General features: G+C 35.6%; 2 protein-coding genes across 2 annotated transcripts in view; one reads left to right on the top strand and one right to left on the bottom strand.

Moving 5' to 3' along the window:
* LOC142344906 (uncharacterized) overlaps positions 1 to 10724 on the top strand; it is a 51826-nt gene extending 41102 nt beyond the window's left edge. Inside the window, exons 4-5 of the mRNA XM_075396962.1 lie at positions 8679 to 8903; positions 9425 to 10724. Coding sequence (XP_075253077.1) covers positions 8679 to 8903; positions 9425 to 10422 — 1223 coding nt within the window. The 3' untranslated portion in view covers positions 10423 to 10724. The remainder of the gene's footprint in view (positions 1 to 8678; positions 8904 to 9424) is intronic.
* LOC142344913 (26S proteasome non-ATPase regulatory subunit 1-like) overlaps positions 1 to 19118 on the bottom strand; it is a 628982-nt gene that overhangs the window by 557641 nt on the left and 52223 nt on the right. The window lies entirely within an intron of this gene.

Below are 19118 nucleotides of genomic sequence, written 5' to 3'. Positions count from 1 at the left end.
AATTCGCCTAACTTTACCCGCCTGTTGGAATTATCCACCAAATCACAAGTTTTTTTTCAATCATTTCAGTACCTAATGACGAGGGGCCGAATTTGTTTTTTAAGGCAATGATGTTTTGAAAACATTTTCTGAGGAAAAATTGAACACATCTAATTATGTTCGATTCCTTAGCTTTACTTCGAAATGATGTTAAATTATTTCTGAAAATTCAGCACACTCTATCACAGAATTAAACAAATTCCAATGAATTTCCACTTAATTTTTTAAATATCTGTATTGAAAAAATTGAGAATTAAGCGTTTGTTCAATTTGTTGGAATGGAAGCAAAATTGCGAAAAAAATTCGTCCAAAATTTTCAATGTTATCTCCCAAAAATGTATAAAGTTTCAAAAAAACCTAATGGCTGGGGACTAATTTTTTTCTAAGGTTTTAAAATACAGTTTGAGAGTACAAAATTTATAAGTGAACATATTGATTTAGCTAATTATAAAAACTAAAGCTTTTGAAATTTTGAAATCCAATGGTTGGCATGATTTTTGAACATCACAAACTTCTGATCAAAACTTGCTAAGGTAAATTGATAGAAAAGAAAAACAGTTCTCCTGCAATCTTTTTTGAAAAACTTTCAGAAAAAAGTTTTCCGTTTCTATGAAGTTACATTGGCAAGTTTTGATCAGAAATTCATGATTTCCAAAAATCATGTCAAAAATTCAAAAGCTTCAGTTTTTATCAGTAGTTAAATCAATATGGTCACTGAAAAGTTCTGTGCTCTCAAACTGTATTTTAAAACCTTAGAAAAAATTTAGTCCCCAGCCATTGGGTTTTGAGAAACTTTATAAGTTTGCGGGAAATAACATTGAAAAATTTGGTCTTATTCGCAATTGTTTTTATTCCAGTAAATTGAAAAACAAGCGATGTTTTCTCAGTTTTTTTCAAAACAGATATATGAAAATAAGTGGAAATTCATTGGAATTTGCTTAATTCTGTTTCTGACGTAAAATAATAATTTTTCTGTTGAAAGTTTTTGCCGAGAATTTTCATTTTCTTTCTTTTCGCAAACTAAGATACCTTTACAATTTTTCTTAACTGCAGAAACTATTGCTCACCTTGCTCAAAAATGGCGGCCATCTTTTCTGGTGCCAAAAAGATGCAAAAAACTGCAAGTTTTGAGTTTTTTTCGTAAAAAAATTCATTTCTTCTGGTGGAGTTCTAGAAGTGCTTTTGGTGGGGCAAAATATCGGAAAACCAACCATCTAGTTCGTACTTATCCATAAGTAACGAAGTTCAATTTTCCTTTTTCTAAAAATAAAAACAAAGCATCAGCGACATCTTTTGACAAAAGCTTTTACATTACCAAATTTTAAATCAAGTTAGGAGAAGTCAGAAGTCAAAATCACATTGATTGTTCAGTGGCTAGTTCTGGATCCCATTCTACCAGTTTCAAGAAAATTTTTTTAATCATAATCTGTCTTTTTACAACTTATATAATTTTCAGTTTCAAAATTAGAACTAAATTAAATCTTTTGACGGGTAGTTGACCAATTTTTAATGTAACCGCCTCAACAAAGAAGAATGCCATTAATGGTTATAGCTTGTCAGAACGCCTGCAAAGTAGCTTCAAAGACATCTCTGTAATCGTTTTTATCTAACCAGACCAAAAACCGATAAACCAATAGAACAAACGGTAATTAAGACGTCAAGTCAAAATTGTAGGTCTGGTAAATAGCGATGGTAAAGTCGGTTAGTTAACGAGATAGTCAGAAATATATCAAGAATTGGACCGTTGATGTTCTTTTGGCAGCCAAAATTGAAAGATAAATAACGATATTTTATATTAACCTAAAATGCAAAATTAATGAGTCAAATGGTTGCAAAAGGCGGCCGCGGGCGCATCAATTCCAAATCCGGGTAAAATTTGGGTTGAAATTGATCACATTGAGCGGATACGTAATTGAAGGGTTAACTTGTCGCACCATTAGTGAATTCGAATTCGAAAAGTTAAGAATCAGAGCCAATTAACGAAGTAATAAATTGCTGAACACGACAAAAAACGTCAATAGCTGTACTAAAAAAAACGAATCAATGAATAATTAGAAGCCATATTTGGTATTATTTATTGTTTGTAAATTATAGATGATTAAAAACTAAATAATGTTGCAAAAAAAATTTCATTGTGCATAATTTTATGATGGTGACATTTACGTGTATAGACTAAGAGTGAATTTGATGCATGTAATTAAGTTCATCACCAATGAATGCATCAAAATTCGGTTCAAGGTCACCGAGATACTGACGTTTGTTGTCATTGTAGTGAACTAGTTCATGCTTTAGTTAAGATATATTTGTTCACTCGTTCGTTCACTCATTTATATTCAGTTAATAAACATCAATTTATTGGTCTGGTTTTACTATAAACAAGTTTTTTCACGCTGCTATTATTAGCCCCGAATTCCACGCCCCAATCTCAGTTTAGGCTCCCTTTTTTGTCTGTTCGTTCAGCACTAGCCTGAAAACTTTTTCCCCTTTGATTTTGTAGTTCGCGCCACTTTGGTTAACTTAATGATTCGCGGCTGTTTGTTTGGTTATCAGTCGGACATACTTGGTAAGTTGCGTTTTAGCTGTCAAGTCTGTTGAGGTGGAGTCTTGAGAATATTGAATAATTTGAATAATCGCAAACTACCTCCCCCCCCCCCCCCCCCCCCACACACACACACACAAACGCGCGCGCGCACACACTTCAAATTCTAAGCAACAAGCTTATGTGCAAAGTTTTAATTTCAATTTTTAGAATTTTTAACTGATGATTTGTATCAAAGTAAGTTTTTGTTGGGGGGGGGGGGGGGGGGGGGTTGTCCCTCAGCTTCTCTAGGTATCTATATGCTTTTAAAGTAAAATCAAATCTCTGCCAGTATGAGACTGAGGTCCAATAATATTCAGACATTGGATAATAAAATGCTTTAGTCTACACCAGGAGATAATCTATTCTAAGATGGTAAAATGGTAAATTCTGCGATGGTAAGTTCTGAAAGGGCGAAGTGTTGAAAACAGATTTTTTGAAACAGGCTGTCTTTAAAACCAAAAATTTTTTTGCAGTCAATTCTGTAATCAGGAAGTTCTCCAAATTTCGTATACATATTTATTTTGCGGCGGCGTTTGACCAGAAAGATCGCTCCACAGAAACTTTTGATTCAACTTTCATTCGTTGAAATTTTAAGTGAAATAATGAAATGTGGATTTCTATCATATTTTTTCATAGATTTTTATAAATATTCAAAAAATAATTTTCTATAATTTTTACAAGTGGGCAAAGGTCCAAACATGAAAATCGAGTAATATATAAAAGCCACTCAACATATTCCGCCCTACCTTCAAACTATTTTTGTATCATGATATAATATGCAAGCAATTTTTAAACCTATTATAGCGTCTCAAGTATATTTTCGTCCCGGATAAATTATCTGAGCCTGGGTTTATTACAATAGTAGTTTATCACAATATTTTTTAATTGCTCTCAAACGAATTTTATAGTAATTATATTAGTCCTGTCGGTCTTTTTTACGCGATTTTTCGCTTAACCGATTTTTCATCTTTTGACTTTGTCCTCAAAAACGGGATGAACAGGTAGCGCCCAGCGGGCATTAAGTGCTCTTAGAGCTTTTCAGCTCTGTTTCAGCTCAAACTGTTTTGGAGACTTATACTTATTGTGTGAAGGGCGGTTCTTGAGGTTGAAGACACCTCCACTGTTGACCCTCTCATTATTGTCGCCATGCCCCTCGCGCTGTTACCCCCACCCCACCCCGCTGTTGACCCATCCCAATGTTGCCCCACCCCCTCCCCACGTTTCTAGCTACTGGCAAAGAACCGCAAATTTATACTATTTTGCATTTTTTCAAGCTTTTGAAAATTATAGACAATTTTTGATCTTATCAGCCCTAGGTGTCAAGGAACCTCCTCTTGGTTTTAATAGTAGGTTACTGCATAGTTTCTAGATGTAATGGAATGGTTTCAACATTTTAACATCACGAATTTTAGACATGCACGAATTTTTTTGTCAAATTTTTTTTGAAAAAACGTGCGATTTTTTTCAAAATTTTTTATTTTTTCTTATTCAGGTCCTTCCAGACCCAGTCGTTTGTAAGTAGGTTACTGTATTTTTTTGAGATGTAATGGAATGTTTGGCAAGATTTTAACATCACGAATTTTAGCACTTTTGACAATTTTCGCCAATTTTTTCATTGTTTTGACATTTGTAGTCATTACGTAGGTGTTTTGAGATTCAAGGGTCAGAAAACCTCCTTTAGGGTTCGATAACAATTCACTGGAAAATTTTTGTTGGTCTTGGATTAAGTTTCAACTTTTAAATATCACAAGTTTTTTAACTTTTTTTCAAAGTTTTTGATTTTTTTGTCTTTTCTCGGTTTCTCTAGTCTCTAGAGCCACAAAACTTCCTCTAGGGTTTGATAATATGTTACTCCATAGTTCATAGACGTAATGGAATGTTTTTCATTTTAATATCACGAATTTAAGCAATTTTTTAAATTATTTGTAAACTTTTTCTTTGAGTTTTTTTTCGGAACTAGGGGCCATGGGACGTCCTCCAAGGTTAGATATTAAGCTGCTGCGTAGTTTCTAGAGTTAATTGGATATTTTTTAGGACTCCAGTCTTATTACTTTTTGGATAAAATTTAATTTTCAAATTAAATTATTTTCAGGTGTATGCTGGATCGTTATGAGGAAGCAAAAATATTTCAGGCTTGAAACAGGGATACTGGATAGTCTCTGAGACAAGGAAATGGTTCATAAGATCATTATATGTTGAATTTATGCAAGATTTTAGAATTTGCATTTATTTCTAAAGTTTTCAATTTTTTTGTCTGTATGAGTTTAACGACCATTACTGGTCAACAAAACTTTTTAAGTCTCGAAGATGGGTTATTTGACAGAACTTTCAAGACAAAACAATGTTTTGAATTTTTTTACGGCGAATTGAAAACTTTTTTAAATTTTTTCTGATCCAGTTTTATGATTTGTTTAACAAAGCTAGAAAACTAGAAATTGCGGAGTCGAATCCCATCATGGAAATTTTTCCTTCCTATCTCTCTCTCTCTCTCGGTTAGGGTTTCTTTCCTTCCCTTTCTAGTTCACGTCTATTTTCTCTCTCTCACTCTCTTGCTCTCTTTGTTGATGCCGTACTTCAGCTGCTTTTATGTGGCATAATGTCATCTCTGATCCTAGTTAACAATGAGTTATAGTAGAAATGTTTTTATCATACATGACTGAACAGATACTTTAAGAAATCATTTTATTTGCTCTCGAAAGCAATTTGTAGCTAATATATTAATCTTGTTTGTCTCTTTTATGCAATTTTTTTCTTGGCCAATTTTTGGTCTGACCCATTTGATATCGTTTTCAGAAACAGGATAAAGAGGTAGCGCCCAGTTTGCATTAATTTCTCTTAGAGCCATTCAGCCCTCTAGTCTTCAAGTATGCGATTAATAGAAACTGTTTTGGAGCCTTATACTTATGGTATGAAGGGCGGTTCTTAGAAATTGATTTCACGCCCACACCCACCAACCCACCCACAGCCCCCACATCAGCCCCCCAATCCACTTTTGCACCCCGCTGCAGTGCACCCCGCTGCGCTCACCTTACGCCCCTTCAATTAATCTAAATCTAGCCTCATGAAACCGTGGCTAGCTACTGACGAAGCCAACCGGTCGTTTGAGAGCCATTCGCCCGATGTTAGTCGGCTATGTTTTTTAAATGTGCACTTTTTACTGAAGAGTATCAACTATTTGTTAAATTTGAGCAATTGAATTAGAATCAAAGGTACGAAATAGTTAGGCACTTTGATGCGCTCTTGTCTTTGTTTTTTGCCCTACTTATTTGCCCTCAATAGTCTAAGCGTCTTGTCCTACTCAATCTAGTTCCCTGCCTATTTGTCCCTGCCAATCTAGTACCTATTTGTTCTCTAGCCCTAGCAAAAACTCATTTTCGATCCCCTCTCAAGTAATAAACGCTTCCTTTTTGTTACTTTTCGCTTCTTCTAGCAAGGTGGAACAAAAATCTATGTCATGTTTTGTTCCCAGCACTCAGAGCACTACGTCCCTCGGGCAACTAGGTTAAATTCCTCGGTCAGCCACAGTATTAAAATGTTCGATTTCAGTTTCATTTGCGCAAGTAATGCGTAACGTCGGTGCTGAAAGCCAAAAACAGAAAATAACTGGAACGCAGGAAATGTTTTAGAAGCAACTCATATTCCTTGAACTAAACATACGGACTGAAATAAAATACATTAAGAAAGAAGTTATCGTTTGCTCAGAATAAAGCAATTTTTGCAAATTTTATCTGTCATTTCAAAATGTTCAAATTTTTTGACTAGCTTCAACTATTTTTTTGATCAAAGGCCACAAAAAAATTTTGGCTTGCTGATAGAAATTAGTTATAGAGTAATTATTTTGGAAGTATGAACATGCAGAACTGTTAGACCATACATTTTTTAAAATTTGATACTCAATTTGTCCATCCTTTTTGTCACCTTTGATTTTGCTTGTCATTGTAGGTCAGCTGAAATTTTTTTAGGTTGCATATTGGTCAATTAAGTAGCCTGTGGCAAGAAGTTTTTTTAAGGAGCCAACAAAAACTCAATTTTTAGCGACTTTTCGGATTCGAGGGTATAGGGAGGTTGCGTGCTAGCCTAGAAAGTTCCTTCAATTTTTTAAAATCCTTTTTAAAAGCAGCACAGCGATAGCTGGGGCTATTATTGGCCTTCTCTTGGTTTTTTACAATTCAAAGAATTTGAATTGTTTTGGGGCGCTGTTTTTTTTAAGATCTGTTCACACATTTTCATGATTTTTGAAGTCAAATTGGAGTGGTGTTTTTGGTCACGACGAAACAGGAAGTGGAGCGAAAAAGCGCGTGGTTTTGCGGCGTAAATTTTTTCGCTCCAAATTTAAAGTAGAATGAGAAAACGGTGTTTGAACAAAAATTCGCTTTCTCGCTAGTCGTTTTTTGTTCACATGCGGCAATTTGACTATGATTTTTACTGTTTTCGTTTTTTTTGGATTGGATTTTTCTCTAAATAGTTTTTCCAATCCATTCATAGTCCGTTCTAGGTCTAGTTTTTTGTTTAGTCAATGAAAATTCTTTGAATTGTACGTCAGGACTTGTCCTATGTTTTTTTATTTTGTCGTCAAGATTTTTGTCACGACCATATGTCGTCACAACCACTTCAATTCTGCTTTTTGTTCATTCGTTCATGTAATTTCATGCAAATAAGCAATAAGGTTGATCAAAAGAAGTTCATGGAAACTCAGTGCTCGAGGTCTGAAGTTTCTGTACTTTGCGGGATTTTAACTTGTTCAGGCCAAATGAAGGCACACTGATCGCCCAACTTCCAGCGGCAAATCCAATTTTCTCAAAATAATAACACAATCCTTATTGAATTTTTGCGAGTTGGAAATCATTCTCTTCAATGAAATTATTTGGTGACATATAGCGTTTATAAGAGGTTCAGTTTTCACTGTATCAATTTTCAAGATCAGCGGTAACTTATTACCAGCAAAAAAGTATCCTGCACCAGACTTATATCATTAGCAGACATAGAAACAAAGGATCGAAAATTTTATTGTCAGTTTTTTTTTTAATTTCGTCAGCTTATTCAATCAGTTTCAATGTTTTTAATTTCTCTAGCAGGTAATTTGAAGCAATTAGTGAAAACGTGTGTGCCTAGTTTATGCAAAATTTTTGCTTGACCGTTTTCTTTTAGAGCATTCTTTCGATTTCACTTTCCTGAACTCTTCACGCTTAACTTTTGAATTTTTCGATATAAGTTTTGCGGATTCAGAAACTAAGTCTGTTGCTAAAGTAAAGACATTTTTGGGAGCTGTATGTAGCGTAGAGGTTGATGACACCAACTCTTGTCCAAGAGGTCCAGGGTTCGAACCCCCCCCCCCCCCAGTCAGAAAGTTTTGCACCATAAACGGTTCCTTAGCTTATGTCCCATTTTTGTTTGCCTCGCCAGTTGTTTGAGGGCAATTTTTCCGACGCTAGTCAATTTATGTTCAAGTGTTATTTTTATCAGAAATACAAATCAATGCAAAAAGTAAGGCCTTCGTTTTTTTTAAGCGGCATGTTTTTCAGATAGTCGTGCAATATTTGTAATAAATTCCTAAATGACCTGTTTGATTGTTTATATGGATGCATTTCGACTATCATTACACTGTCGATGAAATTTATTGTATTTCATTTTATAACAGTTGGAGATTTTAACTTAGCTTACAATTATTTTAAATTTCATAACTCAATAAACGATATTATTCTTTTGTTCAAAAGTGTTCAAATTAATTGGGGCTGCTTTTCGTCTGGTTGGTGCATTTTTGGTGAATATTCAATAAGTGCACAGAAAAGCCTTGTGGCATATTTTAAAAATACCATTGCTGTAATGACATTTTGATTAGTAACAGATATTTTGCCCTGTTAAATTTATAATATATCGACAAAAATCAACGAAAACTCAAAGTTGAGAGTAGGAAAAATGCCTATGACCAAAAATAGCAACAAATACCTGGTAAAACTTGAATTCTCAAGTTGCTGATATTCCATAATTTTTATTATTATTTGCGAGGCTGTAAAAAGCGCAACTTTAATGAAACGTTCTGCTGCAACTAATTTTTCAGTGCCCGAGCAAGCATTACTGCAACAACAACAGTTGCAAATGGACTCAGTGAGACAACAGAAGATGCTAATGACCACCCCCACCACCCCCACTGCAGGTCCCCCTAACTCTGGTAGCTCAGCGGGGACTACGGTGAATCACAATCATATGGCACTGCAGCCACCCCACCCTCAACAACCGGTCAATTTCACAACATTCGAAGGCAACCACAACCCCACTTCTCAAGGTAGGAGAATCAATTTGGAAAAAACCCATTTGAGTATATAGTTCCTCCCCCCCCCCCCCCCCCCCCCCCCACTAAAGTAGGTCGGAACAATCATGGGAAAATTGGTGCTGTTCATAATGTAGAAAGATTAAATTTTAAATTTTTGTTAATAATCCAGTGATTGAATTTTAAATATAAATTGAGTAAATATATCGGTTGAAATTGACTCTGCCAAAAATTTGGAGTTATATCTTATTTGACCTCTAGATAAATACAATTTAGCATAAGTTAAGCTCGCTTTCATTGAAGGCAAAATTAAAAGGCTAGCCGCCTCATAGCACTGACTAAATCATCCTTAACGAATCTTTTGAGGTAATGAGTAAAGCGTGTCGTGTTGAGTCACATCTTTTTATTTGAGGGTGAAAAAAGCTTTTGACAGAATCTAAGTGTTTTCAATTTTCCATTTAAGATAAACTCTTAAACGTTTGCAGATTTCTTCTGTTGTAAAGACCTCTGTTTCGGGTTATTGAGTTTCGGTTTAGATTTGTATGGCAACTGCAATGGTGATCAACAATCCATGTTCGCAAATGTCAAGATGGAGGCCCAGCCACTTTTGGGACCGAATGCCACCGACTTCTGTAAGGTAGCTGCCGATGCTGCCTCGAGGTCAAGTGGAAGCTCCCCCACTTATTCTTATGGTAATGCATCACCTGTACTGAACCATTCGCAATCAAACCCGGGCTCTAACCCAGCCTCAAACTCACAGTCACCACATGGAAGTGGTTCTGGATCGCCCACAAGCCACGGGTCGGGTGGAAGCAGTTTGCAAGACCAGATTTCTTCCACCCAAGCGTCCGTCATTATGGAGACACGAATGTTACAAAGTGACACTTCGTCTAACAGTTCCAGTAGTGAAAATGTTCATGACCAGTGTTGGAGTGTACTTACTGCCCCTTCTGAGGAGGTCACGACGGGCGCGCAGAGGTCAATGACCGCTAATGGGTCTCTGCCTGACCTGAGCTTTGAACAGTTCGGAAATCTACCACACATCGCGCATATCAACAGCAGAAACAGTTACTTCAGTAACCACTTCATCGTACAACGTGCAGTAATGAATACATTAGGGCACCACTTTTCGACAGCGGCTAATGGGGCAGCTGGGAGTTTGTCACACCACGGGTTCATGAACAACTGCTCCGATTCCTTCCAAAACAGGGTCGATGCCAGTCCTAATTACGGTTACAAGTCAACCAGCAGCTCCGCAGCTAATTCAAGCGGAGAAAGCTCCTCCTCGTCGTCTTATCAATCGGGTAACTCCTCGGGCTCCGAATCGGATGACAGAAGTGTGGAGTTCACGGGGCCCGATGGTCTGGGAGGACCGGGGAGGAATAATCTGCCCTCACATCACCGGCTACCGTTTTCTATGCACCCAAACGACGCCAGCGTGTCAGAACTGTGGCTGGAACTTCCCAACTTGGAGTTTGTGTGCAAGTACTGCTTTCTATCGCCCTGCTACTGCTTTGGAGATAGAAAACTATAAATTTAAAACTGGCTTTATTCAAACTTTTTGGGGGGTTTCTAAAGCGCATCGTTTGGGTCTGTTGTATGCACTCCTATTAGTCCCTTCTTTTCCACCATTGTTATTGACAGGAGTTATGGATAATACGACTGATTTTCTGATATTCGTTTATAAAAATTAAACTAATAAATTACTAAAAAAAGTTGTGGATTGTGTTATAAAGAGGTGAGCAGGTTTGACAAACGTTAAACAAACCTGCAACAAACTTCAGCATCCAAATTGAGCTCAGCATCTAAATAATTTTTGAAGTATTTCTTGAAAAATTGTTCTTTAAGTGCGCAGAAGACAAAAGTGAATCTTATACCCACCGTTGCCCACCGGAGCCGTGGAGAACTTAACTTAAACAAATAGATCTTATAACGGTTTCCAACTCAGACTGGCAACCTGGGTAAATTGAAAACGACAATATAATTCAAACATTTCTGGAAACAGCACAAACTGAATTTTTTTGAATTGAAATTAACAAGTTAGATTACATTGAAAAATTTTTGTAAGTTTTGAATTAAAAAGCGTTCAATATAATTACGTGAGCTACTTAAACATTGTGATATGGCATTGATTTTACAACGGAGATCAAATTGAGGGTTACAAAAGCGGGGGGGGGGGGGTTCGAGGGGAAGTCGTGCAGCTCCTAAGTTCAAAGTTTCTGTTATTTTCGCGTTACATCTTTGGTGACGCCTTTACTTAAAACTGTTCTGATCTTTTTGTTCGATATAATCGATTATGATGATAAAATGTCTACAATTTGAATTGATAATGCTATAAAGTATGTGATATATTTTTGAAGTGTAGTTGTATAAATTAATAAAAAAAGGCTGAAAAGCTGAAGTGAACTATATAATACTGTCTGTAGCTACTACCTACACAATACCTGTTTGTTCTGTGATTTAACTTAGATGAAATTCGTTCACTTTCTTTTCCATTTATTAGAGAAAAGTTCTCATAATTTTGAAACAAACGGCTGCGCTTCCAAGTCTCGTTTTAAATCGGAAGAAAGAAGTAGCCTCTGTTTCTTGAGTGCTGTTGTTTTTTAGCATATTAGGGTCGAGATAGCACTGGGAAAAATGTCCGAAGCGCAGAGAAATTTGTAAATTTTGAACCCTCTCCCTGATTAAGCGGTCTTGCCGAATATGGAATTTTGGATCCCTATTAATTGCCCTCAAATTTGTAGATGCGTGTCGTTTTTACACAAAATTTATGCTTGAACGTAATTATTCAGAAATGTGTTCTTAGAATAGAAGCTATTCAGAACTGCTTAGTAATTTGTTCACAGGCATTTCAACTTTTCAATTAGTGAAGCTACCAGCAGGTTGCAACATCACATCCCGTTTTAATGCACTGGTACAACCGCTAACATCAAATGATTATATTCATCGAATTAAATGCGTGTAAAAGCTGTTTCTGCATTAAAAAACCCACCGAACCCCTATTTAAAAAAAAATGGGTAGGTAAAAACGTTCAATGAATACCCCCCAGCTGGACATGCCCTAAATTTGTTGCATAAGGCGGGGCTTCAATAAAAGGAGTACAATTTGGTATAATTATTCTTCAGCAGCAAAAAATTCAAATAGGATTTTCATGGTCTTGTGCAATCGTGCAACATTTTCAAACCCAACATGTTCCAATCCAAAGGCCGAGGAAACAATTTTTTTAGAATATTCAACTAAAACTTAATTATTTAAACTTGTTGTTCCTTTAAAAATTTTCAATTTTTGCCCATTTGCTTAAAAAAAATTGAATTAAAACCAAGGAATTCCACCACCTGGGTTTTGCCCCACTTAGAGGATTTTCAATTTTGATTGGGGTTTTTTAACGGATCCCATCCTGAAAGATAGCAGTAAAATCTGAATTTAGTTATTGCTTTTGGAATTTCCCTTTGAATGTTTTGGATTCATCAAAGGCTTATACCAGGAAGGATTTTAGGTGAAAGAAATTGCTCTACGCGAACATTACGTGTTTTGTTCACACCGCTTCTGTCTCATCTCGTTAGCTTAAATAAAGACTTTGCCGTTGTATCGTGTACTACAGTCGTGTGATTGGATCTCCCAGAAATCAATTGGATTCAGAATTGTCTGTCCGACAAAAATTTTGTTCAAAAGGAGATCTGAGAGGACCAGCTTGTGCCCAATCGGTGAAAGATCTTTGTTTATCAGACATTTTCAGAATCGGAGAGACTCAATTTTCCACAGATTCATTTAGCACATCTTTGAACTTTCTACAAACGCTGTAGTCCAACTTTACTGGGGAACCAAATATTTGATCTATAGTAGAGAACTGAAAGTACATAACATTTAACCAGAACAAACTTAACATAAACTTTTGTTTCAGCAGGCAAAACTCGTGGAATACGAGCCAGGTTATCGAGACCTTTCTTTACAATAATGTCAATGTGAAAGTCCCAAGAAGATTTTGGGTGAAATTTAAGACGTGACCCATTCAATCTGATGTTCCATTGCTTGAAAAGACACTTCTTGGTCAGCGCAATTTTGTCGAGAAAATTTCATAAACTTGAACTTAAAGCAATTAAAATTCAAATAGTTATTCCACTCCACATTGTAGGACTATCAATATCAGTTCGAAAGTCTGGTTGACGGGTTTCTGAGTCTAATAATTTTGTGTCGTCCACAAATAAAAAACCTTCATTCAAGAAAACTTCACTTAAGTTGTTTACACAAATATAAAGACTGCAAAAAGTGACAATTGTTGTGCTCCACTGGTTAGGATCACATAAATCGACGCAAAAGAGGAACTTTACATCAAAACCAATTTGAGATAGTTTGTCGATGACAACTCTGAAGTTAATCTTGTCGAACGCTTCTGCTATATCAAGATAACCAGATATTGTTTTTTTTTACCTCTAGCTCAGAATAGAGTTTGTCGCAATAAACAAGCAGTTGAGTTATGGTTGATCAAGCAATGCAGATATCAAGCTGTTCGTGGCAGAATTCATTTAGAATCAATTGTTTAAAATGTTTATACACCAATCTTTCAAACGCTAATGACAAAAGCGTAAGCATCGCAATAAGTCTGTTTTTTTTTTTGATATCAAGTTTACTACCACACTTAAAATGAGGTCCTACATGATTTTTCATCCATATATCTGGAAGCTGGCATTTGTTAATCGAACAAATGAAATGAACCAAATTTGGTTTATCAGGAATGGTGCAGCTGTTTTGAGGAAACCAGGTGACATCTCGTCAATGAAATTTGAACCTGATTTGATTTTGGAGATTTCCTCCTAGACTTCCTCTTTTGGAAAAACGTGATGTCATCCAAGCAAATTAATTTATTCGAATTTTGGTATTCCCTGTACCAATTCGTCGCGAGTGAAAAAGAATGCGGTTTGATCGTTGAAAGTTTCATATATTTTTCGAAGTCCTTTGACTTGTTTTCCATTATACAAAATCATTGCTGGGATTGAGCTTACCTCTGAGATTCTTCTAGTAAGGTTCATTTCGATTCCCGCTTTTCGATCCTTCAACGAACTTTTATCTACCTTTCTAAAAAGAGCTTTTTAGTTGATTTGCTGAAATGTTAACTTTAGATGCAATTTCAATTCTTTGGCGACGGGTGGTCAAAAGTTTGTTTTCTAAATGAATGGACAGAGAGGACTTGAACCAAAGCCCAAAATTGTCGATAGAATTTTTTTAAAAACTACTGGAGGTTTTAGAAAATACTTAAGTGCAACCCTCTATCATTGATAGACAAAAAATCAAGGGAATCCACAAAATAATGATACTCCACTTAACTGATAACGTGCAAAGCGTGACTGCCCACGGAAATTGATATTAAACCATAAGATCCAAACAAAATGACCGAAATTCAGTATACATTATGGGCGCTTATTGTTCCGAGCCACTTTAGTGGAGGTAGGAAATATATACTCAAGAGAGAATTTTTTGTTCAGTCCATTTTGGCCGATCGATATATTCATTGTAGAGGGTTGTGAGTGATACCATTGGAGAATCAGTCCGCCCAAAATTTAAATTGAGAAGATTTTTTTATTTCGTTTTTTACACGGAGTTATCGAGGTTTAAATTTTTGTGAACATTTGTCACGTTTCCTTGAATGATTGACATTTTTTCATTTTTTCCATATTTTTGCTAAAAATCTTCTTCAATTTTGCTAACATAATGTTAAAATCTTGAAAAACAGTTGGTTTTAGTTTCAAAATTGTAGAAGTATCGCTGAACTGAGTCATTTTTCTGGCTAAAACCTTGACTTAGTTTTTTAATTCATCATTTTTTAAATTCATCCCATTTTTCATCAAAAATGCCACTAAAAATGCATCTTTAGCCCACTTTGTATAAAGTTGTCGTAAATACCAACAAAAATTGCTGTCGAATTCTATGAATTGTTGGAAACTCTTAGTAAAACATTTTTTATGCAGTGAGAGTGTTCTGAAAACGAAATTTTGCCTGTTTTCCAAAACTGAAAATGACCTTCTGAGGTTTTCGACTTTTATCTGATAAATATCACTTAATTGGTAGCTTGGTCGCAGCCATGACCGGCCTCTATTTTCCATTGAAATAAAATTTAATCACAATAGCAGTTATAAGTTTTTTGGCTAAGATAAAGTAGTCGTGTTTTAAAAGCAATTTTGTTGACTTCTGGAAATTTGATTATATTTGAGGTAGACATTTCGTGTCTTGTCGCATTAGCACATTATTTAGAGATCTTATAACACATCATTGGTGTTGAAGGAAAGCTTAAATGCAAATATCTAAAAATTTTATTGAATAGATTGTCTGTTCAACGGCTTTCTTAACATCTTTTTGCACTTTTTTTTGCTCAATGTTTTTTGAACTTTGGACTTTAGTCTTTATTTGCCGTTCTTTTGGTACACGCAGGACATTTTCCACAAAATGAAAAGCACTTTAGCTGCAAAAACAAACCTATTTAATTATCTCAGTTGATAGCTTTTGATTTTCATGGCTTCGATATGAACTGTTAAAGAAAATAATAAACGTATAAAAATATAAAAATCTTTCATTTTCTGTTCTTTTTGCCTTTTTTTTTACCTAATCTCATGAATGACAGTTCAAAATTCATATAAATGAATGCTTGGAGCTGCAGTTTAAAAGAGTACCGGCTTACGCACTGTTTTCTTGCAAAAAATTTTGTCTCGGTATATTTGCACTGTAGTCATATGGCGTATTCTTGACAATGACAATTCTCAATCGCTTCCTGCTAGGACATAAATGTTTTTTTTATTGATTTGAATCCGTTACTGTTGCTTCGATAACTTCATTTTTATATGTTTTCAACAGATTTAAATGTATTTTCTAACTTTTCATTTTTTGCTCTTTTTCTGTCTACTGATACTGCTGGTCCATTCTATAGATACTTATACGACGGGTTAACCAAAGGGGAACAATACGGAAAAATGTTTTAAATCTGAGATTATCGGGGACCATTGAGTGTTGGTGGTTGAGCGTGCAAACTCCTTTTTATAACCGTGCACACGTGTATCTCTAGTAACCTCTTAGATAGAGACAACAGTGTCGACAGAATTATCAATACTAAACTGGCATTTTCACAGTGGCTTGATTTAATTACGTCATGGTATTCTCAGTTTTAGTTTTTGATCATAAATAGTAGTTATGCAAAAATGCTTAGTATTTTTTTCAAGTGTTAAATTGGACTTTGGCCAAGTCAGGTTTGTGCTTCAGGCACTATAATATAATTCTCAAAATAGCACTAAGTGTATCAAGTCATCTTACTGAGTGTAGCACACTTCTTTACATATTTTTTATCCAGTCTCATTGATGAAGAGTTACATATCAGTTTATTGGTGTTGAGAGGAGGCTAAATAGAACATATCTGATGTTTATAGTGAATACATGATGATTCTAGTGGCTTCGACACCGTTTTCTCGCAAAATTTATTTTAATATTGATTTTTGTTCTGCACTTGTAACATACTCTGCATAAAAACAGTTGACAATGGCATCGGCTTTTTGTGGAGATACATATTAATTGTTTCAATGGTTTTAGTAGATAGCTCATGTTTTTCAGGACTTTGAAATAAATTGCTTAAAAAACGTTCTCTTCAATTTTGCATCTTTTATTTTCTCTTGTCCCTTTATTACCTAGTTTTTTTAACAAAACTTCACCTATAACATCATTTGTGTTGCAGAAAGCTTCAAATGTTTTTAGTGAATAGCTACTGATTATAACGCCTTTGACACTGTTTTCTCGCAAAATTTAAATAGGTTTTTTTATATTGCTTGTTTTCTTTGTAGTCCCATTACATATTGTATCTCATGGGAACATGAAAAACCTCAGTCGCTTTTTGTGGAGGTTAAAGTAATTAGTTAACAATTTCAGGTATGAACTAATGATTTCGATGTCTTGGAAATTAAATGTTCTCAAAAATATAATTGTATTTTCTAACTTTACCCCTTTTGTTCGTTTTTGTGCGTTTCTTACCTACTCTCTTTAATGAAGGGTCAGTTGTCACAATATTGCTTTTGAAAAGCGGCACAATCGAGGCTTTTAATCTTTTAGTGAATGAATTTTTGTTTAACAGCTTGGATCACCTTTTAGCGCAACAAGAATTTATTTTTATCGGTATTTTCATTCCTTTTGTAGTCGCATGGCATAATCTGGATAAAGACGAGTCTTCGTTGCTTCCTATGGAAGTATATGAACATAGTTATCGTTTTCGTTGTTAGATATTTGTGTTTATGACTTTGAGAATAGTTGTTTTCAAAATATACAAGATTATTTTTTAGCCTGACCCCTTTTATTTCTGTTTTTTTTTCTACTTTTTAACTAGTATTAATTAAACAAAGGTCCCATATCTTTTCCAATGAAGTACAAATTAATTTGGTTAGTTTAAATTTTATCTGGTGCTTTTTGGAGTTAATTATAAGGATTTTTTTCCAAAGACATCAAATTTTCTCGTAATTAATGCTTGTCGTCCATTTTTGATTTTGCTGTTTCTCTCGTCGCGCATTCTTATTAATGGCAGATCCCAATGGCCCTCTAATGTGGCATTCTATAAATAAGCTCGAAATTCAGAACATTCGGTCAGAAACCATAGCATACAATTCCTTTAATGATCGTCGTTGAAACAATTAACTGACTCCCAATCGGGCAAATAATTCCAATTTAACAAAATGTTATCTAAGTTAATTTATTACAAATCCTTGTTATCAAACTTTGATTCGGAATCAAAAGTTTTTGCTTATTAAAATTTCAAATAAGGGAGTGTTTGTTTTTTTGTAGAATTCTTGATTCTTCTCAATCGCTCTCTATAACATCAGACCTGTTCTCCTTAAATTTCAGAATTATTTCATCATTGAACTCTTGAAAATTATTTATGTTCTCCCCGCTCGTTGGGTAAGACAATATTTACAAAAACGAAGGTCCCCTCTCATTGGGTGACATCTCTAAAATGACTCCACTCTTCTTGGAGTTCACAATGTTTGCCCAAAATAGAATTTACCCAAAAATATTACACAAGTTGCGGTTACGGGACTCGTGCAAGCAGCATTGTAGCCGATCCTGGTACAATCACAACGAAAACCGACTGAGCCAATCAATCAAAATCGATAGCATGTCCTTGCGATTGATAATTCCTGCTGTCAGCAAACAGAACTTTGTGCTCTAACGCTTTCTTGAGAGTAACTGAAAGACCACCCAATGACTCAATAGCAAGAGGAACAAACAAAATTTCTTATTCAGAGCAACTATTTCCGTGTTGTGCATACTTTCGCTCTTCGACTGTTTCAATCGCGTAACCAGACTTCTCTGCCACATGATTTATCATGTTTGTTTGCGGTGGAGAAGTTACGGTGACGTCCAGAGCAGCTGAACGACCTGATTTCCATGAAGGCAGAAATATTACTATCCCAAGGCAAGAACTGTTTCCAGCAATAAGGTTCCGTTTTTTGATGACTGGGGACTAGTTAGCTGCTGAGAATGCTGATGCGATACGTCCACGAATCCTGTCGTGTCATGAAATTGCATTCCCTCTTCCGTGACAAGACGACGTGGTCACCGAAATTGTCAAGGGTCCGACCTGCAGTACGGCATTTTCTTTCATCTTCATAAACAGAAATCTCTAGTCTGTACTTGACACTGATTTGAAATTCACTGGGACTGAGATGGAGACCTGAGGCAGGAACTGGAGGTGCGGCAAGCTATGCGCCGGATTGAGGCAAACAGAGTGATTGCAGTCTTGCTTTCTCCCTGTTTGGCGACTGATTTCTTAGCAGCTCAGAAAACTTTTCAGTATATACAATTTCTTGAATTTTCTTCTGTGTGTAAGAAATCAAGTTGTAAGGTTCAAGACTTGTATAGAGTTCTTTAAAAACTCCACTATCTGAAGCGCGCTGGTTTGTAATTTTCTGATCCAAGTCATCAGAAGCTAACACTGAGCCCACATATGCAGCTGTTTTGCTCTTGCGATTGTCGCACTCCGAAGCCAGAAATGTTTACCAGCAAGGTTGACTGCTTCTCTGCATTGTCACAGGTGGCAGTACATATTATTTGTTATAAAGTATCCCGTTGGCTGGAATCGAAGGATTTTAAAACATCGATCAGATCTCTTGTCGGCGTGTTAGTGGTGCGTAGAGAGTAGACTAACTTTGGTGTCCCTAAGCAATAATGAAGTATGCCGAGAGCACATTGAGGATCATCCAGATAACT

This window comes from Convolutriloba macropyga, chromosome 8, assembly GCF_964194025.1.
Source record: "Convolutriloba macropyga chromosome 8, txConMacr16.3, whole genome shotgun sequence".
Taxonomy (NCBI): Eukaryota; Metazoa; Xenacoelomorpha; order Acoela; family Convolutidae; genus Convolutriloba; species Convolutriloba macropyga.
The sequence above is the reverse complement of the archived record's forward strand: the minus strand, read 5'-3'. Positions and strand labels throughout refer to the sequence as shown.